This window comes from Cryptomeria japonica, chromosome 8 (genome assembly GCF_030272615.1).
Source record: "Cryptomeria japonica chromosome 8, Sugi_1.0, whole genome shotgun sequence".
NCBI classification, from domain to species: Eukaryota; Viridiplantae; Streptophyta; class Pinopsida; order Cupressales; family Cupressaceae; genus Cryptomeria; species Cryptomeria japonica.
This window is the reverse complement of record NC_081412.1, coordinates 454,377,355-454,402,312: the sequence shown is the minus strand read 5'-3', so window position 1 is coordinate 454,402,312 and position 24,958 is coordinate 454,377,355. Positions and strand designations below refer to the sequence as shown.

Genomic DNA, 24,958 nt, shown 5'->3' with positions numbered 1-24,958 from the left:
AGTGCCCTCAATACAATTCGATGGCTAAGATCAATTCGAGATCAATGGCCAAGATTCAACAATGAAAACCCTAATTAGGGTTTGTTACAACCATTACATAACATTTAATGCTTGACCAATGATAAAATTGTATTGCTTGGACACATGTCCTCTCTAGAAAATTCCACCAATGGATAGCTGGGGTAGGTACATCGGAGTTTGTGCCACCTTCCATGAGTTAGGTACATTGAATCTGGAAATGCTGAGGTGGACCACACTGACTGGAGAAGTGATGACTAGGATGCCACCTCGTCTGACACTTGTAACTTGGTAAATATTCAACTTGATGTTGTTGAGAAGCTAGCTTTAATTAACTCTTCTGAAATTATCTGCTTCTTCAACGAACCCTTGTTCTAACTTCTTGTGTCCTTGATGTGCAAGATGATTGATGTACCTCGCCTTGGAATACTGGATTGGAGAAGTCGCCCTTGATGACATTAGTCCAAAGAATGTCGTCCTTGTCGATGCTAGGCTGGATCGAAGAAGGTCGTCCTTGTCCTTGCTTGATCGTCCTTGATTTGGCTTGATTTTCCTTGAGGAGAGTCTTCCGACTTGTAGATCTTTAGAGCTTGGAGTCGCCATCTTGATACCTACACAACATTTCAAAATTAGTAATATATCTTGAAATTTAAAAATTAAACTTTAAAAGGAAGATTCAAGATTTTAATTTAGGAAACCTCATGATAAATCTTGAGTTATCATTTCCTAATTAACCATGTAATACTTAGATTTTTCCAAAAAATGTCTAAAAAATCAAACCTTGAATAAGGGTGTCAAGATGATTTCGCCATACCTCCTCTTGAGTTTTAAACTCTAAGAAATGATGTAAAAATAGATGAATTTTGCTAGGCAAAGTGTAGATCAAAGCTCTCCCTTGGATAAAATGCACCTCCTTTAGCTTGGAAAAGAACTCCACCTTCCTCTTCAAAAATCTAGAAATTCGCCTTCAAATGTCTTCAAAAATCTGGAAATTATCCTCCAAACTAGCAAGAAATACGCCTCTCCAATAGCCTTCAAGATGAATTTCGCCCTCCTCAAATTGCTCTTCAAGTTCGCATGAGAGATAATGCAAGAATGATTTGAATTTGCTAAAGAACCTCTCCCATTATATAGAGCACTCACCTTCTACTTACCCATGAGGCCGACCTAGCAAATAAAAGGTGAAATAATAAATAAAACCTTAAAAGGAGTAAGCCGACTTGCCAAATAAAGGCAAAATAATGCCTTGTGCGCTCCACATTTAATTTTTTATTTCACAAAAAATTAATTTTAAATGCCTTTATAATAGAAATTCGATTTTTTTTTAGGCCCAAAATTAATTTATTAAATGCCAATTTAATTAATTTTTTCAAATATTTCGAAGTTGATGATTTTGGCATCTAGTGCGATTTGCTAAAATAAGGCAAAAAATAATGAATTTTGATAACTTCGCTCTGGTCCCTTGGAGAGGGACAGGAGCGCCTTTTCACTTTTGTCCTCAATCCTTCATTTTTTACATTCAAAACCTCGTTCCTGACGTTCAAAATGGCATTTTATCTGGAACTTTAAGTTCAATTCATGTGATCTTTGGAAGAAGCGTGCCTTAGAACATTTTCGCCCTGGTCCCTTGGTGAGGGACAGGAGCGATTTTGCAATTATAAGCTCACTTGTGCTTTGCTAGTCTTCGAAATTATCTCCAATGGACCGATTATGCCTTTCTTCATTCACCTCAAACTTGAAATTCGCTTTACCTTTGCCAGAAATTTGTCCTATGAGAAAATCGCTCTGGTCCCTTGGACAGGGACGGGAGCGCCTATTGCAACTTGGGTTGATTCTCTCCTTTGTAGGCCACTCAAGTTATATTCAACGAATAAAACACACTTCCCTTGACCTCTTCAAATCGTGAAATCACTTAAATCTTGCAAGGATAATGCAAATTTGGAATTCAAGCTCCGGTCCTTCAGTGAGGGACAAGAGCGAATTTGACCTTCTAGGCAAAAAACTTCATCATTTCATTGTCAAGTCTGGATGCTCTATCATGCTCATTTCATCCTTCATTGTGTCTTTGATGTTTCAATTTGACCAAACAAGGTCAGGAATGACTCAAATAAGCCTCTTCGCCCTGGACCCTTGGTGAGGGACAGGAGCGCTTTGCCTTGGTCCCTGGGAGAGGGACAGGAGCGAAATTCGCTCTGGATCCTCAATGAAGGACAGGAGCGAAATTTGACTTTTTGAACTCTCTATCAGGATAATTTTTATGGAATATAACATTTAAGTATAAGAAAGAAGAAATTCTTATACTTTAAGTTATATTCCATATATACTTTCAGGATGTTTGAGAGTGGTTTCAGACCTCCAGGAGTTATATTGCAAAATCTAGTTTTTTGAGGTTTTTCAGTTTCCAGACTTAGCCAAATTTCAGGATCAGGACTTTCAGACTTAGCCAAATTTCGGGATCAGGACTTCACTCCAGCAGGACCTGCTATCCTATTGATCTCCCCGACAGCACTCAAAATGCAAAGGCTAACTAACAAAACCCTAAAAGACCTAGAAAACAAACCCTAAAAAGCAAAAAAAGCAAGGGTCCCCATTTGTAATGGGGCGATGTGTGAAAACGTCACAACAGGTAGGCACGAGGTCACAAGGTTCAATCTCCCCCCAACTCACATACCCAAGAGCATGTCGCACCAACATCACCAATCACATTAAAAAGTTTTAACTATATATGATTAGGTTTGTAATTGTTATTACTAAAAAAATAAAAAAAAATATGAAACTTAGTAATTAGAACACTTAATTATAGTTTTTACTTAATTTTAATATTATATAATTATGACACTTCCAATTATTACCCTTAAGAATCACACACTTAACCATATACATTCTTTAAAATACCTATTAAAATACAGTGTTTGTGATATTTATAGATGTTGCGATATTTACAAACCCCATGGAAATAGAAAGAAAAAAAAAAGAGGGGCTGATGAATTCAAACAACAAAGAGGTCATTGAAGGGTAGACCCCTTGGTGAAATGGTGGGGCTCCTTGCCTGTAGAGCCAACAACCAAGGTTCAAACCTCACGGGGTCACTCTACCATGTCAACAATGGAGAATTGCTTACCTTAACCCTTGGTAAAATAGTGGGGCCTCTTGCCTTTTAAGCTAACAACCAAGGTTAAAAAATTTTAACACTAGCAACATATTAGTATATTAATTCGATATTGATGGCTCCTGCTCATAGGATGGTTTTGAATAGGCCCACTTCTACAACAGTTATTGTTATTGCCTCTGCTTTGGCTCTCTTCACCGATACAAGGTCTCCTCTGGCGCTCGTCTCTCATGTGGAAGTTGTTGCGCCTTTGATTGGATCTAGGTTGCTAGCTTCTTCCTTGACTGTGGTGAATCCTATGGTTTCGGTGCAGCTCTACATGGTGGCTATCTGTTGATATGTTTTTATGCACAATCAAACACATAATAAAATACCAAGGTATCTTATCCTCTCTTGAATAATGTCTCTCAAATGCTATGCTTCACGATCAAATGAGACAACTCCAAGGTTTCTATTGTCGGGTCTTGACTTGTGGATAAGCTCAATGGTTGATGTGATTGTTGGTAATCCAAGGGGACTTACATTGAATACTTGAATGTTGAACGTTTAGATATTGTTGGAACTTAGATTCTAACTATTTGCTTGGAGAATAAAAAAGAGCAAAAGAGATAGGTTTGAGGAAACTACACTACTCCTAAGAATGCAAGAGACAATGAATAATCTTTGGTAAAACTCCACTAAGCCTAGTTTGACATGCAAAGCAACAACTCTACAAAGCTTAGTGCGATCTTCTAAGGAAATTAGATGGTTTTCAAATCATTACCAAACATAGACACCATTAATTGAATGCATATCAATGATTGAATAACAATTGAACTTAAGCTCATTCAAGTATTCCAGTTGACCACACAAGGCCAATTTGCAATCAATAAACTGCTAGTGGTATGGATTAGGAGTTTCACCATGAATCATGCACCACGCTCTATCATTCAACTAATCAACATGAAAGCAAATGAGAAGTAGAAACCATGTAGCTTGTTGAAATAACAGATTTCACCATATCTTCAATGAAAAGAGTATATCCATTTACAAGCCTTAGCAACAATTTCCTCTTCTCCTACTCTATTCTAACTTCTAACTTCTACTAAACTATTCTTGAGCTACTAACTATTAACCTACTATTCGCTATTAACCTTTACAAATGAGAGAGAGAAGCCATTTATAGTGCTCCCTTTACAAATGAATGGCCTGGATTGAATCCATATCAATGGCCGAGATTGCAAGATGAAAACCCTAATTAGGGTTTGTTACAACAAACTCTTCTCAACGAATGAAATAATTACAATATTCGGACACATGTCTTCTCTTGAATATTTGACCAATAGATAGTGGGGGTAGGTACATTGGAGTTTGTGCCTCCATATGATGCGTCAGGTGTATTGTATCCGGACATGCCGATGTGGAACCTTCTGATTGGGTGAGTAGTGACTGGAATGCCACCTCAATTTGCACTTGTAGATTTAATTCAACATCATGAAGGGATGTTGATACTTCGGGTAATATCTCTTGATACTCAACATCTAAAGCTCGCTCAATGTGGTGATGGTGATGGTGATGGAAAGCATCGTTATGGTCAAGCCAATCCTCTATCTTTGCTTGCTTATCTTGCCTTGAGATGATTGTATGATCTCTCCTTTACACTTCGGGATCTTGACCCTTTTCATGTCATCACGATGCAATGAGAGTTCTTGAATACCTCAAAATCCTTCTTGTGAAGTCACCTTCCTTGATACCCTTGTGCTTGTCGATGAAATCCTTCCTCTTGAAGACATCTATTTCCATGTTTGACTTCAAAGTTGTGAAGATTGTTGATAAACTTTATAGTATAGACCTTCATGCAGTAGAATTCTAATCTTCCTTGTATCTTGGACATTGACCTTGATGTGGAAATTTCCTCCTTGGAGTACTGTTCTGATCTTCCTACAATCTGGCCCCCTTTGATTTCCACCTTTGCTATCTACAAAACAAACAAGTAGGTATCAAACACACATAACATGTGCTAAATTCCGTCCATCTTTTATTCCTTATAGCTCTGATTTTGTCTGATTTGTGTTTGCTACAGCTCTGATAACATATGGAAAGTTCACTTAGCTCTACCCAGGCTGCCATGCTGAAGATGAATTTGCTGCCATTATGATTAAACTCGCTGCTCTTAGATTAAATTCGCTGCTCTGCTCTCAAATTTGCTGTTTGGAGAAGGAATTCGCTTTGCTTTTGCATTCACATGACTGATTTCAACTTGACATTTATAGGCATTTGAAGGAAAAGATGTGTCCATTTAGTTATAGGCCGACTTCATTTATTCCAATAAAATTTATAGTCTCCTTAAGGTGGCCGGCTTGGTTGGCATTAAACTTTTTCCTTTTGAATTCAAACTTTGGTGCCAAAAATACCCCTTCAATCGCTGTTGGGCGTGGATAGGAAGTTCGCTCCCTTCCATTGGCAAAGGAAGTGCATTGAATTCGCCATCCAGCTTGCTCTTAGCAACTTTTTCATCAATTTGTCCCTTTTCATCAATTCATGCCTTAAGGTTTTGTTCTCCATGTGTGTAAATTCATCAAATTATCTTCAAAGAATGCCTTGGAAGCCATGTCGCTCCTTTCCATTGACAAAGGAAGTAGGTTTGCTCCCTTCCACTGGCAAAGGAAGAGAATTTGCTGCAATGAGAGAGCAAGGGAAATGACTTAAACTTCAAACTTTCCAGCATCATTCCATCATGTCTTCATCAATTTGTTCCTTCATTTATTCAAGTTCACCAAATCACCTCTTAGAATGCAATGGAAGTTATGTCGCTCCCCTCAAGTATCAAAGGAAGGGAGGTCACTCCTTCAAGAGAGCAAAGGAAGTCACTTTGCTCCTTTGGAGGAGCAAAGGAAGTAAATTCACTCCAATTGAAGAGAAAAGGAAATTTGCACATACTATGCCAAATTTTCAGGTTGCTGGTTGAAAAACCAAATTCATTGCTTGACCAAGGTTCCATATTGGAATTCAAGGCATCTTGGACCTCCTTGGTGGCAAGGGAAGGAAGTTCACTCCTTTGAAGGAGCAATGGAAGTGCAGCCGCTCCAGCAAGAGAGCAAAGGAAATTTTCATACACTTAAACAAATTTTGCCCTTGCAACCTGCCCCTAAATGAAGTGCGATCAGACCTCTTGGATGATGAAGAAAACTTTGTATAGCCGGTGAAACTTCATCCAAGGGATGCATCTATCAAACCTCCTCGCTTGTCATGGTCAAATTGACCTTACTTGACACATCATCTCACATCACCTCATTTCACATCTCACAGGAAGGGCAAAGGAAGGCAATCAATGCCAAGGAAGGGCAAAGGAAGTGACTGTTAATGCCATGAAAGAGCAAAGGAAGTCACTGGTAGTGCCTTAGTCATTCATTTCATTCCTAGCCCTGCAAGCAAAAGATGAGTCATCCATTCCAAAAGCCTTGATAACTGGTTGTCTTCATTCCATCCTAAGGAGACAATCCTGACTTGATTAACTTTTGACTCACCAGCTTCTTCAACACAAAGGTTAATAGCAAAAGACTCTACCTCTATACTACAAAGCAGAAAAAGTGGGGGTCCCCATTTGCAATGGGGTGACGAGTGAAAACGTTACAACACTATCCTACAACAATTCTCACTGCCACTGGTGAGAGGATTTTGCCCCTTATGCATTCTCCTAGTAGACGTACTCCTTTGGGCTTTGGCTGTTGTCAAAGTTGCATGGACACGGATACGGATACAGTATCGAATACGGATACAGATACATGCATTTTTTAAGACCCCCAATATAGATACAGTTGGATACATCATTCATAAAAACACATACACATATATTTAACACGATTTTTTAAGTTATTAGAGTAGATTTTCATTACTTCAAAAGCAATATAGACACATTATTGCTACATAAATAATTATAAATATAAGCTGATTTAACATTTTACAATATGCAAAAATTGCAAAGTTGCATTGGAAGATTACCCAAAAAATGGGTCACTAAAGTAGAAAAACATTTCATTTGTCCTCATTTGGTGTAGGTTTTGTTTATACCAATTTTATTTTTTTTAAATGCATTAAGTTTTTTAAAATTAAATTTAGAAAGATTTACGTCAAATTTTTAAAAAACCAAATCACATAGTATCTGGCACGGTTGGAAAATCAAGGTTTTTTGGGCATGCGTGGGTACAATATTTGACGTTTATCCGAATTGTATCTAATAGGAGTTTCCGGCTACTCTAACTGTTGTGTGTGTTGAGGTCCCCCCTCCAAGGTCCTTTTCCACTGTCAGTGGGCGGAGCTTTGCTCATGTTGCTAGATCCATTGTTGCTCATCCTCCCAAGGGGAAATCTCATCCTCTTCCTTATGCCAAGACCTCCCCTATTGTGGTTCGTGGCCAAGATGTGGTAGAAAATGTGGATTTCTACCAATGTTGCGGGTTGGTGTGTAGATTTGTTGTTCTTTGGCCTTCTCTCTCGGATCTACATCACTGGGTGATGGATTCTCGGAAGCCCTTGGTTGCTGGTAACATTGGGCTCTTCCCTTGTGCTAAAGGTTTTTTTATTGCTTCTTCTAATGATTGTGACTTCATGTTGAGCAAGCCATGGGTTTGGGAAGTTAACTCTCTCTCGGTCAAGCCCTGGACAACTTCTTTTAACCTTCTTACTGAACCTTCCCCTTCATTTTTGGGAGAATTCTTCTTATGAGGCCATTGGCAGCTCTATTAGCCACTTCTTGAAGGTTGATGATACCACTTCTTTCATGGGTCATTCTACTTTTGCTCGCATTTTGATCAACACTGACATCTCTACACCTCTCCCTAAGGATGTGTTTCTTATGGTTGGGGATAGGCCAAGGACTCAATCACTATATTATGAGGGCATCCCCTTTCGTTGTTGTAGATGTTTCTCAATCAATCACTTAGCTACGGATTGTTCTCTCTCACGCTATAAAGGCACTGCTCCTTGGTGAAAGGATGTTATTGGTTATCAGCTGACTGTCCAGGCTTCCGATTCTTCTTTTGATGACTCTTCATAGGTTGATGATGTTAATTTTAGCAATCAGACTGAAAGTAAAAAACAGAAAGCACACATAACACAGTGATACCATGGGAAAACCTCCCTCTTGGAGGTGAAAAACCCAGCTATAAATCTCAGATCTTATTATGCAATAATCAGTCAGTATCTTTACAATTCGGCTTCAACACTTGAAGCATTTAGAATCAGAAGGCTATGCACAGTAGTAATATGTCTCCAAACTAGGGCATACACAATAATGAAGGAACTTATCTGTGATACACTTATTTGGAGATCAAGAGAAGGTGTTTGCTGCCACAAGGAAGTTCGCTGTCTCCAAAAGCAGTTCGCTGTCTCTATAAGGTGATTCGGTGCACCTTGATTCAGGTTCGCTGACTCTAGAACAAGGTTCGCTGACCTTGGAATATAGTTCGCTATGCATAGAAGTGAATTTGCTGTCCTTAGGAGATATTCGCTGACTGTAGATGGTGTTTGCTGATCTCTGCTGATGGAGAATGTATTCGCTGTGTGTATGATTGTATTCCCTGATTGTGTGTGATTGTATTCGCTGATGTGTGTTCTTGAATGACAATTCGTCTCCTTTATATAGGAGGTAGACACTTATTATAGCATGTCGGCCAGGCACCTATTCACAATAGGTCGGCCTTATAGAAATAACAATAATGATATAATGCTACACGTTGCAAGTTACAAATTCCATATAGGGTGTGACTAAGGCCAAAGGCCAATTAGTCACATAGACGTGCTAGGTCGGCCCAAGAAGGGATCCGACCTAGCTATAACATCAACAGATGATGAATCCTCCCAGGATGATGTTGAGCCTCTTGCTGCTTGTGTGGCCTCCTCAGGCCCCATGGATCCTACTCTAGCTCTTGCTACTAATGTGGTTTCCTCTAGCCTTGTGGAACTTACTCATCCTATTGCTCTTGTTCTACTCCAGGTGCTAACAAACCCTCTAAGTGGATTTCCCCTCATGATCCCCCTTGTAATGATGATCTAAACAATAGTATTGCCTGAGAACTGTTGTTAATTGTAGGTGGAAAGGTAGTTCTTCCTCCTCCCAAACTCTTCCCCAAGTTGTGGGCAAAATTTCTACCCACCCTTGAGGTGGGTTCCTAGTTGTACTGCTAGTGTGTTGTAAGTGGTTTGTTGTGGCCTTTGTTTTGCTGACAATGGTATGTTTGTGACCTGCTGTAAGTGGCCTGTTTGGCCTGAGTTTGTATAGGGTCAGCATCCTTGTTTTGCTGCTTTTATAATAAAAAACAAAAAGGTTTTTGAATATTTTAAATGCTATTCATAATGGAAATGTGGCGCATTTGCAGTGGTGACAGCAAAAAATATCACAAAATTCGTGGCAAGGTTCATCTAGGTTCGTTCCCAATGAATCCTCAATGTTTTTTCAGAACCCTGGATGGATCCCCTTGCGATCTGAACCTGGATCCACATCTGGGCCAGATCAGACCCAAACCTACAGGTTCAAGAGATCGAACCTTAACATAGATTATAACCAATAACAACCAATAAAATTGATAGCAAGTATATTACATAGTCCTTTGCAGATAGACATAAACCTCAGTATGAGTTAATTATACCATTTATGTTTTTGCTACTATGTTTTGGTGTGCAATTCGCCTTCCCTGTTTACAGGCTTCACTCTCAAAGCATCATTTTCTCCTTGGTTGATGTCCAATACGTTTATTGAAAGCCTGGCCTTCTGGCTTGCTAGCAAATAGCCAGAATTACACATTTTTCTGTGGTAGACACAGAGGTTACAACTAATAGAAGAATTTGAAAGTGGTGGGAAGGAGCAGAGCCAACAATGCAATTCTATTCATTATTTAAAGCAAAAGTCATACACAAGTGTTCCAGGCTTAACATAACAATAGCAGAATTCCTTAACCAGTCAGTGCCAAGGATGCATCAAAATTTATAACCAAAGAAAGTATTTAGAAGTTGAAAGTAAATAATCCCCTGTCATGATGCTCCAATTTGGCTGTTGAAAGCAAATAGTTATGGAAGCTGCCACAATCAATCAGAATAGATATTGAGGGATAGTCTAGTGTTTTATTGTGTGCATTGCTTGTTGCTGGCTTCAGAAATAAATTCATAGCTTTTTCTTATTAGGATTTTATGTCCAGCAGCAATTTTACAGCCAGTAGTAGTCTGTTTGACATTAATGGAATGTGGGGTCCACTCCTCTAATCTGTAGCATTGAATAAATGGCTGACAGCATAGGAATACCAAAAAGATAAGTTGTAGTCACATAAATTAGGAGCAAGTAATCTAATGGAATAAGGCAGTTGAGTTGAAATGGGCTTTCCTTGCTAAAACTGACAGTTACTTAAGTCACATTTAGTTATCTCAGACTAGTTAGTTAATCAGACTGCCTACAGTTAAGGAATGGATCGGATTTAGTTATCTTAAGACTTCTTAGTTAACTGACTGGGATTGCCTATGATGGAAGCGTTAATTTTTGTGCCCTAGATCAGTAATCAGATTTATGTCTTTTAATTATGCCCTAGTTTGTTAATCAGATTTGTAACATTTTAGTAAACCATAATTCAGTAAACTCAGAAATGAAATAAGTAAACAAGTGACAAACACAAATACCCTGGGAAAACCTCCAAGGAGGAAAAACCCAGCATTAAAGGCCCACAGGTCAGATTATATATTCTCTCTTAATTGGACAAATACAATACTTAGCTTGCTTCTCCAGATCTGATCCTTTTTGTATGTCATATCTGCACTTCTAAGCACTTCAAGTCTGCACCAAAAAAGGCCTATGTCCTCTTGGACAAGTTCGCACAATCCTTGACAAGTTCGCACAATCCTTGGGTAAATTCACACCTTTTATTTGCAGAAATAGTTTGCTGATTGCATGAATGAATGTAGTAATTGATTGTGTTTGCACTTTATCTTTATTTATATGGATCTTTGACCTAGGTCAGCCTTAATCCTTTTGGCGCCAATTTATATTATTGTGGCGTGAGGCTTTTTTAGTGTAGCGTGGAGGATGGGGCCGGACTTGCCTTGGGGGCACACTACCCCTTAAAGATAGGACCCAGTCCTAAATGGGTTCAGATGTTGCCTTAAGGCAATCCGAACCCATCTTCCCTAGTTATAAACAACACTCCCTCTTAACTAGAGAAGAAGATAATACATAATCTGAACCTTTAGAGTTCCATCTAGCACACAAGCATAGAATGGATCTAGCACACAAGCATAGAATTACATCTTCCACCTAGCACACAAGCATAGGATGGTTCTAGCACACAAGCATAGGAAGTGTAATACACAAGTGGGTCTTTACATAATTACAATTTTCCATCTAGCACACAAGCATAGATTGAATACTTTTCATTCTTGCACACAAGCAAGGAATGATCAAAGCGCAGCAGATAGTCACTGAGATTGGAGCTCCCTCTCAACCAGGGTTTCAATTTCCACAATACCAAGTCTGTCTCTGAAGTATTCGAACTTCACTCTGGATAAGGGTTTGGTAAGGATATCCACAACCTGTTCATCTGTGCTAATATACTTTAACTGAATGGCGCCTCTTTGCACCATATCCCGAATGAAGTGATAGTGCGTTTCCACATGTTTGGACCGGTCATGGAACACAGGATTTACTGACATCTTTATACAGCTTTGATTATCACAATGAATGGTGGTAGGACCACTAGCTTGACCAAATAACCCAACAAGGAGTTTGTGAAGCCACATTGCTTCTCTAGATGCAACGGATGTTGCAATGTACTCAGCTTTTGCAGTGGTTAATGCTACGGAAGATTGTTTTCTACATGCCCAAGAGATCACTGCAGAGCCCAAATTGAAGCAGATACCTGAAGTACTTTTCCTGTCCTTGACACTTCCTACCCAATCTGAATCTGAATAGCCTTCCAAGAAGATTGAGGTATTAAGTGAATACTTCAGCCCATAACCAATAGTGCCACGCAGGTATCTTAGAATGTGCTTGGCAGCCACCAGGTGAACAAGTTTAGGCAAGCTCATGAACTGACTGAGGGCATTCACAGCATAACAGATATCTGACCTTGTATTGACTAGATACATCAAGGTTCCAATCAACTGCCTGTACTCGGATGGATCTGCAAAATCAGAGTTAGTTGCAAAAACACTTAATTTCTTTAAGTTAGATTCCATAGGAGTATGCATGGGTTTACAATCCATCATTCTAAATCTTTTCAGAATATCAATAGTATATTTTCCTTGACTTAGAAAAATTTCATTGGAATTTTGTCATACTTCTAACCCTAGGAAGTAATGCATTAGACCTAAATCCTTCATTTCAAATTTTGAGGCTAATTCTTTCTTACATCTTATGATTAGTTTATTTTCACCAATGAGAAATAAATCATCCACATACACAACCAAAATAAGCATATCATCATTATAAACCTTTAAGTAAATGTTAGCATCAGCATCATTCTTATGAAATCCTAAGCTTAGTAAGTACTTATCAATTCTTTCATACCAAGCACCAGGAGTCTGTTGAGCCCATATAAGGCTTTCTTCAACTTGCAAACATGAGAATCTCTTTTATGGATTACATAACCTTCTGGTTGCTCAATATAGACTTCCTCCTCAATGACACCATTGAGGAAGGTTGTCTTAACATCCATTTGATGCAGTGCCCAACTTTTGGCTACAGCAATAGCTATTATAGATCTAATAGAAATATATCTAACAACAGGAGCAAAATTTTCTTCATAATCTATTCCTTCCTTTTGAGAGAAACCACGAGCTACAAACCTAGCTTTGTATTTTTCAATACTACCATCAGCATTATGCTTAATTTTAAACAACCATTTAGAAGAAACAACAGACTTACCTTTGGGTCTGGGTACAATGTCCCAGACATCATTCTTGATGATAGACCCATACTCTTCATCCATGGCTGATTTTTAAGCATGATGGGACATAGCTTCTTCAACATTGTGAGGTTCAAACTCAATGATATTACACATCACAGAAATGTAGTTGGCGTGGATTTGGAATCTCCTGCTATCTCTAAAGGTTCCTCTGGGAGCAACAAATCCTTCAGCATCTTGAATCGTGTTTCTAACCCAAAGTGGTCTCTTCTTGCAGACCACAATGTCCTGAGGTATATCGGTAGAGACCATGGGTTTTGTTGGGTCATTCTGAACTTCCAGATTCGGAAGGTCAATGGACTCCTCTTGTATCTTAGGGTTAGCATCAACTATTGAATCTTGATTTTCATACACCATATCGTTATTGTCAGATAATGAACCTTTAGATCTTTTGAAAGCAATATCTTCTTCAAAAGTTACATCTCTACTTACCTCAACATACCTTTGACCTGAAATGTAGATCCTGAAGGCTTTGGAAGATTCACTGTATCCCACTAGGATGTCTTTCTTTCCAGAGGGATCCAACTTGGTTCGTTTTTCTTTAGGCGTGTGAACATACACCAGACTCCCGAATATCCTTAGGTGGCTGATGTCAGGTTTGATTCCTGTAAAGGCTTCTTCAGGAGTTACATTCTTTAGAGCACGATGAGGGCATCTATTCTGAATGTAAACTACTGTTTTGGATGCTTCCGCCCATAGAAAAGGTTGCAGGTCTTGATCATGAATCATGGCTCTTGCAGCTTCAACAATGGCCCTGTTCTTTTTTTCAGCAACTCCATTTTGCTGAGGATTGTAGGGAACATAGAACTCCCTCTTAATTCCTACCTTAACACAGAAGTCATAGAAACTACCTGAGGTGTACTCACCTCCATTGTCAGACCTTAAACATTTAATTCGATTTCCTGTAGTGTTTTCAACTAAGGCTTTAAATTCTTTAAATCTGTTTAGGACTTCTTCAAACTCTTTAGATTTAAGAAAGTAAATCCATGTTTTCCTAGAGAAATCATCTATGAAGATAACATAATACAAGAAACCGCTAGGAGATGCTACAGACATAGGACCACATAAATCTGAATGAATAAGTTCTAACTTTTCTTTAGCCCTACTATCGCTTTTATGAAAATGATTCTTTACATTCTTACCCATTGCACAACCTTTACAAGCATCATCATGAGATAAACTAAGTTTAGGTATACCTTTAACCATTTTACCGAGAGTGGGGAGAGCTTGAAAGTGTAGATGTCCAAGTCTTCTATGCCATAGCTCACATGATTCAGGGGCCTCATGGATGAGAGCTTGAATTGGATTAGCTGCAAGCTTATATAAACTATCACATCTATTTCCAATAACACGAGCAGTTTTGAAATTAGATTTCTTAGACCAAGCAAGTACTTTCCCTTCAGAAAATGCTATTTGCAAACCCTTATCTTCTAAGGCAGAAATGGAAATAAGATTTCTTTTAATACCAGGTACAAAAAGAATATCACAGAGTTGTAAGGAAATACCAAAATCTAGTTTTAAAGAGGTAGTACTAGAACCTTTTACCGAGTATCGAGCGTCATCATCGATTACCACATGAAGGTTGGTGTCTTTTTCAATTAGATCTGAAAGATGCTCACGAAAACCTGAGATGTGTCTGGAGGCAACACTGTCAATTATCCAAGTATTACTGTCCATAGGAATATCGCTAGATAGAGCAGAGATAAGAAGATAGTCCTCACTTTGATCGGCAACTTCATTTAAATTGACTTCCCTTTCCTTGGGATCATTTTGACAATCTCTGGCATAGTGACCATACTTATTGCATCTGAAGCAACGAATGTGAGAGGAATCTCTTGACTTCTTCCTTGGATCATAGGAGGAGGATCTAAAATCTTTGCTTCTCTTTTCTTTTTTCCAATGTCCACCTTTCCTAGATTTAGCTAAGAGAACATGATTATCATCTTTGTGAGAGTTCTTGAGTTTTCCTCTTACCTCAATTCGAAATTCCTCTTCAATGCAATCAAATTGAAGACGCTCAAAGTTGGGACGATCAGCTCTTCCACCAATGCTACGAATGAATGGTTTCCATTCATCAGGTAGACCATTTAATGCAATCTTAACAAGATCTTTATCAGAAATTTGGCAATCAAGAGTGCATAGTTTGTCCTTCAATTCATTGATCTTCATGAAGTAGGCTATGATTGAGTCTTCTTCTTTCATTTTCATGTGAAGAAGTTGTTGCCTTAGAGCAAAAGCCCTGCTGAGGTTGTTGACTTCATACATCCCTTCCAAGTGTTTGATCATTTCCCTGGCAGATGCAAATTTTGATATGACAATGACAAGATGATTCTTAACGGATTCAATTATGATCTTCCTAGCCTTGAGGGAGTCTTTCTTGAACTACTTCAGCTCTTCAACATCTTCCGGAGGGGACAGCCTTTCTTCTTCTACGAATTTCAGCAGATCATTCTCTTCAAGGATCAATAGAATACAGACTTTCCAAGCAGCAAAATCAAGGGCTCCATCAAGTCTATCTTCAGCCCTCAAACCTGACATTTTAATCTGAAAACAAACAACAACTATATGTAGTAAATGATTTACTAAAATCTGAAGTTAGTGACACCTTAGCTCTGATACCATGTTAATTTTTGTGCCCTAGATCAGTAGTCAGATTTATATCTTTTAATTATGCCCTAGTTTGTTAATCAGATTTATGTCTTTTAATTATGCCCTAGTTTGTTAATCAAATTTGTAACATTTTAGTAAACCATAATTCAGTAAACTCAGAAATGAAACAAGTAAACAAGAGACAAACACAAATACCCTGAGAAAACCTCCAAGGAGGAGAAACCCAGCATTAAAGACCCACAGGTCAGATTATATATTCTCTCTTAATTGGACAAATACAATACTTAGCTTGCTTCTCCAGATCTAATCCTTTTTGTATGTCAGATCTGCACTTCTAAGCACTTCAAGTCTGCACCAAAAAAGGCCTATGTCCTCTTGGACAAGTTCGCACAATCCTTGACAAGTTCGCACAATCTTTGGGTAAATTTGCACCTTTTATTTGCAGAGCTAGTTTGCTGATTGCATGAATGAATGTAGTAATTGATTGTGTTTGTACTTTATCTTTATTTATATGGATCTTTGACCTAGGTCAGCCTTAATCCTTTTGGCGCCAATTTATATTATTGTGGCGTGAGGCTTTTTTAGTGTAGCGTGGAGGATGGGGCCGGAATTGTCTTGGGGGCACGCTACCCCTTTAAGATAGGACCCAGTCCTAAATGGGTTCGGATGTTGCCTTAAGGCAATCCAAACCCATCTTCCCTAGTTATAAACAACGGGAGGAATATAAAAAGTAAAGCATCAAATATAAGAAGCTTTGGGGAAAAGGACAGGCACTTTCTCAGATTAAATCAAGAAACCAATTTAATTTCCAGTATGTGGGGACTTGGGGGAAGCGTCCCCTTGCCGCACCACCACCTCCACCAAGTTTTTTATGGTTTGGCCTAAAAGAAACCATGCCAAAATGAATATGTTTCATGTTTTAACAAGAGGTGTGAATCACTTATGATTGTGCCAGCTAGGAAGTACAATGGTCCACCTAGCACACGTTACATCTAGGTGATGCTCATAGGGGTTAAGGATTGGGACTTCCTAGGGGGTCACCCAACCCAATACTACTCCAACTCAAGCATGCTTCACCATGGAGTTTCCCCCAAGATCAAGCCTACTTAGCTTAAACATCATTTATAGGTATAAAGAACCCTGGTTCCTAGATTATAATCCTTTTACAAGAAATTTCATAGTTGTTGCAATTTGGGTGAGATTGAATGGTCCACCTAGCACACATTGCAATTTTTATGAGCATGAATAGTCCACCTAGCACACATTGCATCTAGGTGATGCTCACAAGGTTAAGGATTCAGGCTTCCTAGGAGGTCGCCCATCCCAATACTACTCCAACTCAAGCATGCTTCACAATGGAGATTCCCCCAAGATCAAGCCTACTTAGCTTAAACACCATTTATAGATATAAAGAACCCTAGTTCCCAGATTATAATCCTTTTACAGGAAATTTCATCATTGTTGCAATTTGGGTGAGATTGCCTAATTTGCCCTTGCACTTTGGGCTTCCTTCTACCTCAGAATGCATTGGCAACTCTTTGGTAATTTTGTTTCCATATCTCCTAAAACCCTAAGGTGCTCCCATTATACTTACACACATTTTTTGGTAGAACTGGATTTATATTTGGGTCTTCTCTAGCTAAACATTGGGTTGATGTTTGGAAGCAACCTCTTGATTATGAGATGTTGGCTTTCAAATGTAGGAAGTGTTTTGATATAAGTCAATTGTTGGGAGCCTGTCTGGAGAAAAAATGTAAAGCTGGTAAGGTGACCTGGTGGCAGGATGCAGAACCACAGCACCAAATAGTTGGCTGCGCCCTGCCATCTGCTTCTCTCATGAGCTGGTTGGTGTCACCAATTGGAACCTTTATGACTGAAAGGAAAAATGGTGAAAGTTAGATGACATAGTAGATATTAGTATAGTTCAGTGCTGGAAGTAGCTTTGCAGCCCTCGATAGTACTTCTGCAGTCAATTAAGCTTTTAGCTCTGATTCAATGCATTCTCCCTGTAGGGTGGTTTTGACAGAAAAGAATCCATTTCTTGAGAAGGCACCGGAGGCAGAAATGATGGTACCTAAGGAGGAACTTCGAAAGGGCAATAATGCAGTTTGTTCTGAACTGCTATGAGAAGAGGTGTTAAAGCCATTGATAGTATCACTGGCCAATGATGCTAAATGTTCAGAAATGTTTCAGGAAATTGAATATTTGTTTCACTTTCTTTAGAAGAGGATTTTTCCTCTGATGCGAGTATTTTGGTTAAAAAGTATGTTGACTTATAGATTGTAAGTCCCAAGAATTAAGATTAGACAACTATTGCCAACTGAAAAGCAAAATTGAAGAAATGATGGTACCCAAGGAACCATAGGCAGAAATGATGGTACCCAAAGGGTTGCCTCTAAAGGAATATAATGCAATTCGTTTCAAACTGTTATGAGAGGGTGTGTTGAAGCTATTGAAAGTATCTTTAGCCAATGATGCTGAATGTTCAGAAATGTTTCAAGAAATTCAATAATTCGTTTCTCTTTCTTCTAAAGAGGCTACAATGCAGGTATCATGGGAGAGAAGTATGTTGACTTGGAGATTTATATGCCAAGAATGGAGGTTAGACAACAATTGCCAACAGGAAACAAAAATCAAAGAATAAAACTTCTTCCCAAACGATTTAAATATCTCATATTAAAATAAGAAGTTGGACAAAATGTAGCATTGTTTGTTTTGTTTTTTCAATAGCAGGGACTCCAGTAGAACCACCAATTAATTAACTCCAATAAAACCTCAACTAATTAATCTAAAAAAATAACAAACATGATGCTAAGCCTTGCATATTACAAGAAACGATGGCTGTAAACTTCAACAAAACAATCATCCAACTTAACTCTTAGAAGGACTAATCTGATGTTTATTTTTGAGAATCATGAGACACGGCTATTGTAGACTTGAACCCAACAAAAAAACTTTGAAAAGGATATACTTTCCTTGTAGCTCAGAGAGTACAAAATGTCGACATTTAAGACACAGAGATATCCTTAATAATTTTTTTGCCTCCAAAAAACCACAAACTACAAGACTGCAGCTCAAGAACCTAACAAAGGTGGTGTCTGAATGTCTTACAGCACATCATTGTCCAAAAGGACCAAAACTAAATAAAAAAATTCAATAAAACTTAAGTCAAGGGCCATAGCTAGAGACCTTCTAATATGTAAGACCCAACGATGTACAAAACTACGCTAGATGAGTTCAAGAGAGGAAAATGGGACAGCTGTCCCCTTGTTCATAAGCTTCAGACTCACTCTGATTGGTGACAAGCTTAAAGCTCTATCGAGGCTATTGCTCTGAAAACAAAATAGTGGAAATCAGTACTAAATTCTGAAATGATGACTATACCACCAACCATTGCCACTCAATCCAATTCACATCATCCTACACAGAACTTCTTGACAAATTAGTCATTTTCATGATAAGAGAAGAGTCAATCCCATTCCACCATCCATTTCCAAACATAGATTTGGAATCCCAGCAATAGTCAGGGTCATTTATTAAGAACAGTAAATTATATAATCAGCTAACATTTGTACGAAAGGATTTCAAAAGAATACTTCTAGTGCTCAAATCTTCCTCTCAATTAGACAGAAATTTCAGTAGCATTTCCAATTAAACTGGAAACATTTCCTAGAGCAGATGGCATTTGCCATTCCTACAGTTTTTGGAGGCTTATATCTAAAACTCTGATATTTGATTCAAAAAAATTTGTTTAAGTTTCAGATGCCTTGTCTTGTCATTTTCTACTGCTTCCCAGTGCCTCCAAATTTTTTATGGTAAATCAAAAGTTTATGTCACTCTTGACCTAGCTTTCAGTAGACATCTTGGCATGGGATTCAGATCTCATTGTGCTTTTGTTTAAATGGAACTGGTGGGTGCCGATTGGCATAGAGGATGTGTTATGGTACCTTGTGATGCAGTCAGGGTGGCAGAAAATGTCCTATATAATGAATTCCTATCATATGACACTAATTGGGTTAGTTGGAAGTGGAACCGCAGTAACCAAAAAAACAAATTTTTATTGCAAAAAATCACAACTTGGCAGAAATGTCATTTTTTATTTGAAGAACCTGCAAAATTTTTAAACCAGTTAACTAATCTTTGACCTAGAAAATCACAATTAAATTATGTGTTTTTCACTGCCCAGTTTGAATCATGTTTTTCCATAAGCTTTGGCAGTTTTCCCCATTTTTGGTCAAATATTGGGGTTCCTGGGTGGGTTTTTTTCTGATTTATGAGGCAACTTATTTAATTTTTCCCTAACCCCTAAATCTTATCTGATATTTTCCAGGGCAGTTGAAAAAATCTTTATCTTTTGGTTTGCCAAAGTATTGCCAAGAAAGATTTTTGCTAATATGGTTGAAGTAGTAACTTCTGGCATTTTGCACATGTTTCATAATTATTGGGCAGCCAATTCAGCACGTACTAAAACAAGTCGACCCTTACACAAGTTTTATTGGCTTCTTCTCATATGTGTGTCTCTTTGTGTGATGAAAAGAGTAAACAGATACAATAATTTTATTTTCATTAAAAAGGTTATGTATATATTGCATCTCTTCTATGACCAAACCTTAAACACGCTTTGCTGCTGTTTGAAATGATGCTTCATACAGTTCCCACTTTGATTATGCCAATACATAGTTGCACATATATCTTTATTCTAGATTACAATTGTGCTAACTAGGTATGGTATTAAAATACTAACATTATATCATGAAATCCTGGCAACGTTAGTTTCATTGCCTTACAATAAGAACATTTATCTAGGATCTGTAAAGTTGTTGAGATGCCATAAGTTGTGACAATCGGAGAATTGCATTAATGAAGTGAAGAAATGCTGCATTATTTCCAAGTACAAAGTAACAAACAATTTGGGTATCATAAGTTGAAACAGAAGATTTATTTTACTTTAAATCACATTTGACATTGTCTCCGGCACTCCCTGGAAACTAAGTTGATGTCTGATCATGATGTGCCAAAAATCAAACAACAAACAAAAACAGGTCATAAAGCATGAATGACATGTGGGAAAGAGAAGGATGAATATGAAATGAAAACTGGGTCCTGAGGCTATCAACAGAGGACATTGCGACACTATTGATTGTGACACTGCAAGCAGAGGGTCATGTTGTGACGTTGCTAATATCAGAACTCATATTGTTGTTGAATTTGTCAACTCAAATATAATACCCCTACAAGATGCCATTAGAACACCAAACAATTTGAGACCTTGTTAATATCAGAAGTCATATTGTTGTTGTTGTTGATTACTGTCACTAAAGCATAATACCCCTCTAAGAAGCCATTTGGAACAACCAATATTTTGAGACATTGAGCAGATCTGAGCTGCATTAGATGAGATAAGCTTAAGATTAGTGTGCAGAGCAAAAGCGTGACCAAACCTCAATTGAAAATGCCATTTTGAGTACAAGGATTTATAACTGTCCACCAAAGCTGCTTGTTCTTTTTCATGTTTCGGGACTAGTGCCAAAAGCGCAGCTCTCAGTTCCTGTTTTCGAGATTGTCAGATGAAAGGCAAGTTAAAACTTGAGCGATGGGCAGAAATTAATCTTGCAAACCAAGCAATACAGTAAGAAGTAAGGCCAAAAAAGAATTGCAGTGCAGATGGGGATGAATATGTATAGTGACAAGCATTTAGATCGATTTCTTGATTTAGTGCAACTATTTTGACTGAATGCTTATGTACCACTCACCTGTTCATCAACTAGATCAATATCCGCTATTTTCTTCCTAGATTTGTTCCCTAAACCATTTGCTTCCTTTGCAATAAAATAATTTCGAGAGAAACCCAGGTCTTCTTCTTCGCCATCGCTTACTCCAAGGCCTTCAACGGCCTCTAAAATGCGAGCATCTAATTCACCTTCCTGTTCTTCATTAGAATGGATGATACTCATTAGACCCATCATACCAAGCAAGTTCTCGATATGCCTTAATTTATTCATAAGATTGGTCACGAGGTCCAAACTCAGGGAGCAAAATTCAAACAATATATAAGGTAAATGAGAAGAAAACCTTATATAGGGCCTCATTCCCTAATTGCAAGAACTAAATGATAACCTTTTCAAGTGCATATCAGCTTTCTGCATATGTAAATGCATTGAACAAATGAAAAACCAACGTGATATACTAAAAAGGGGTATGCTAATCACATACCTCGTCAGTAGCAGTGGCAGTGGGATGTGCACCTTTCGAGGTCTTCAACTTTTTTGAAGTGGACAGCGTCTCAGGAGACGACACAAACTTTGCTTTTCTCTGTTTCCGCTTTGCTGTTTTGGGAGCCATTAATTTCTGCTCCAACTAGATCGAGTTTGCTTTGTTAATTTTTCTGGGTCTTTTTACAGTTTTTTCTTCAGCAACTCTCTCCTCTTTTGATTCGCCTTCTCAAGCTGTGCAAAAGCATACCGCGTATGCTTCAGACCTCCCCCTTCATATCCAAAGCCTCGTGGCGGGAAAACAAGGTTCTTTTTATTAATTGATAAAAGCATTAAGCCTAAAGTCATTTAAATCTCCCTTGCACTAATTTCAGTTTTCTTGCATTAGATCCCAACAATCTGGTTCCTCATCTCATAAAATGGCAGCGAATGTGCATTAAAGGAGCTAATAACATTTGCAGACTGCATTCCAATTAAAAAAATTAAAAACATTGCTGGGCAGTCAATTTCCAAATTACCGCTACCAAAGACGCCTCATCCCAACCGCTGCGGTAGTAGGTTATAGTGTTTATTTTTAATGAAGGGTTTATATTGCTTACACATTATTATTTTAAAAAAAAAATAGAAATAGTCATATATTAAAGGTCAAAGATTCTAGTTTAATTAAGACAGTATCATAAAAACAAGTGCACATAGTGTACTTGCTTGTTAATTTGTAGTTGAAATAGTAATTTATTAATTTTAATTAATATATTATTTTATTTTATTTAATTTATTTTATATTATTTATCTATTTTGTTAATTTGTAGTTGAAATAGTAATTTATTAATTGTAACTAATATATTGTTTAATGTAATTTATTTTGTTTTATATTATTTATCTTTCTACAATTGTGTTCTCTTAAATGTATAATTATAAAATATTTTGTGAATAACACATTAATAACTATATTTTAATTATGGTATGTGAAGGTTTTGTTGATCAAGAAAATATGTAATTACATCTTAGCGGCATTAACTCTAATCATAATATTAACCATAACCTTAATACTAATTAAACCCTAACCCTATAATCCCATTTTAAATCTTAGGAACACTAGAGATAATATAATAAATAATTTTCTATTGTAATAATTAAAATTGCATTGTTATTAATATACTATTTTATATTATTATTAAATTATTATTAGTATATTATCATTTTTATATTATTAAATTATAGTTAGTGTATTGTTACTTTAATTTGTATTATTATATTATTATGAAAATATAAATATTAAAGTTTTTTTATGTTGAAGATAAATTAAAAAATATGTCAAAATATATTATAGTGTAAAAATTTAAGACCTTTTAATGAATAATAATAATAATAATAATAGCAATCTAAAAATAATCACTCAATCAAACAATTAATAGCTTTATTAATATATAAATAATAAACAATTAATAATTTTGAATAAAGAAAATCTTATTAAATATTAAAATCCATCTACATTCCAAATACGTTTTTTTATAAGTTCTTGTTTATAATATATTTTTTTTAAGTGACAAATAACTAAGTAAAATTAATGATAAAATGTATACACATTTTAATTATTCTTTGGTACCCATTACAATAGTATTGCCTAACGGCAAGTACTAATAACAAGTGTTATTGTAATTTAGTTATCTAATGGAATATAAGTTTAGCAGAGTTATGGATATAAATTTTGTATATGAATATGGTTTCTTACTGATATAAATTTTGTATAGTTATTCTACTATGTGGAAGTCTCAACTTATTCTCACCTACAAGTATATGGTCTTTGAGGTATTTCTTAATGTAATATATATTATCATCTTCTATATTAAAATTATTATATTTATAATTACTTAACCCAATTTAATATGATTATATTCACAACAATTTTTTTTTAAGAATTATTTTATTTTTCATTTTAAATTATTAAAATATAAAAGAATGGTTTTAAACATTAAAATTACTTATGTCATTTTTAAAAATTGAATAGTTTTTAAACAACAATTATTTGTTTAAGAATTATTTTATTTTTCATTTTAAATTATTAAAATATATAAGAATGGTTTCTTGAGTTATTTAATTTAGGTAAAAATTATTGTACAATTATTTTAAACATTAAAATTACTTATGTCATTTTTTAAAATTGAATAGTTTTTAAACATATAAATATTAATATGTATTGAAATAGTATTAAAAAAATTATTTAATTATTGAACGATGATCATAATTATTATCTAATTTAATAATTAATAACTAAAATTATAATTATAGTTTAATTATAATAGAAAAATAAGAAATGATTAATCTAATAATTAATAACTAAACTTATAATTATAGTTTAATTATAATAGAAAAATAAGAATAACAAATCATTAAGCAACGAGCATAAGAGGAGGATGGATTGTCCATACATCAAACATCAACAATTCTTAAAGTTTTTATAAGAAGGTTTCATCTAATGCAAATTTATATAATAAGTGGTTGTACTTATAAGAGGTTCAAAGCATACGCTGATAGAAAATTAAAGGTAAAATTAATTAAAAAATTATTATGAAAAAAAAATTAATAGAAACACATTTTTTATAATGCAATAATAAGATTAATGACACGGATTATTTTAATGGTAACTTTTCAATCATATTTTAGAATAAAGAACATTGTAATGATTAATAGTTTAGGAAATATAAAATTGGTAAGAGAATATTTAACAATGAAAGCAAGAGACGCAATGTGTCAAGTTTTTGTCCATGGTGTGGTTAGTTTAAAGTAGAAAATAGAAAAGAAGGAAGAAGGCATATGAAGAGATAGAGGGGCAAGAGATATAGATATAGAGGTCTAGGAAGGGAGAGTGGGAGAGAGAGAGAAGGGGGAGACATGTCTAGAGATAGAGGGGAGAGAGGAAGATAGAGGGAGATAGGTAGATAGAGAGGAAGAGATTGAAAGGTATAGAGGAAGAGTGAGAGGAATATATATATAAAAAGATATAGATGGTGAGATGGGGTATAAGAGAGAGAGGATATAAAATGGGAGAGAGGAAGAGAGAGAGAGACAAAGAGATAAACACACATA

General features: G+C 36.5%; 1 protein-coding gene across 1 annotated transcript in view; it reads right to left on the bottom strand.

The window, feature by feature from the left end:
* LOC131052735 (origin of replication complex subunit 2) overlaps window positions 1-22,460 on the bottom strand; it is a 55,108-nt gene extending 32,648 nt beyond the window's left edge. Inside the window, exons 1-4 of the mRNA XM_057987330.2 lie at window positions 22,390-22,460; window positions 21,873-22,105; window positions 21,413-21,583; window positions 21,101-21,207 (exon numbers count right to left, since the gene is read on the bottom strand). Coding sequence (XP_057843313.2) covers window positions 21,101-21,207; window positions 21,413-21,583; window positions 21,873-22,001 — 407 coding nt within the window. The 5' untranslated portion in view covers window positions 22,002-22,105; window positions 22,390-22,460. The remainder of the gene's footprint in view (window positions 1-21,100; window positions 21,208-21,412; window positions 21,584-21,872; window positions 22,106-22,389) is intronic.
* Window positions 22,461-24,958: the final 2,498 nt, after the last annotated feature.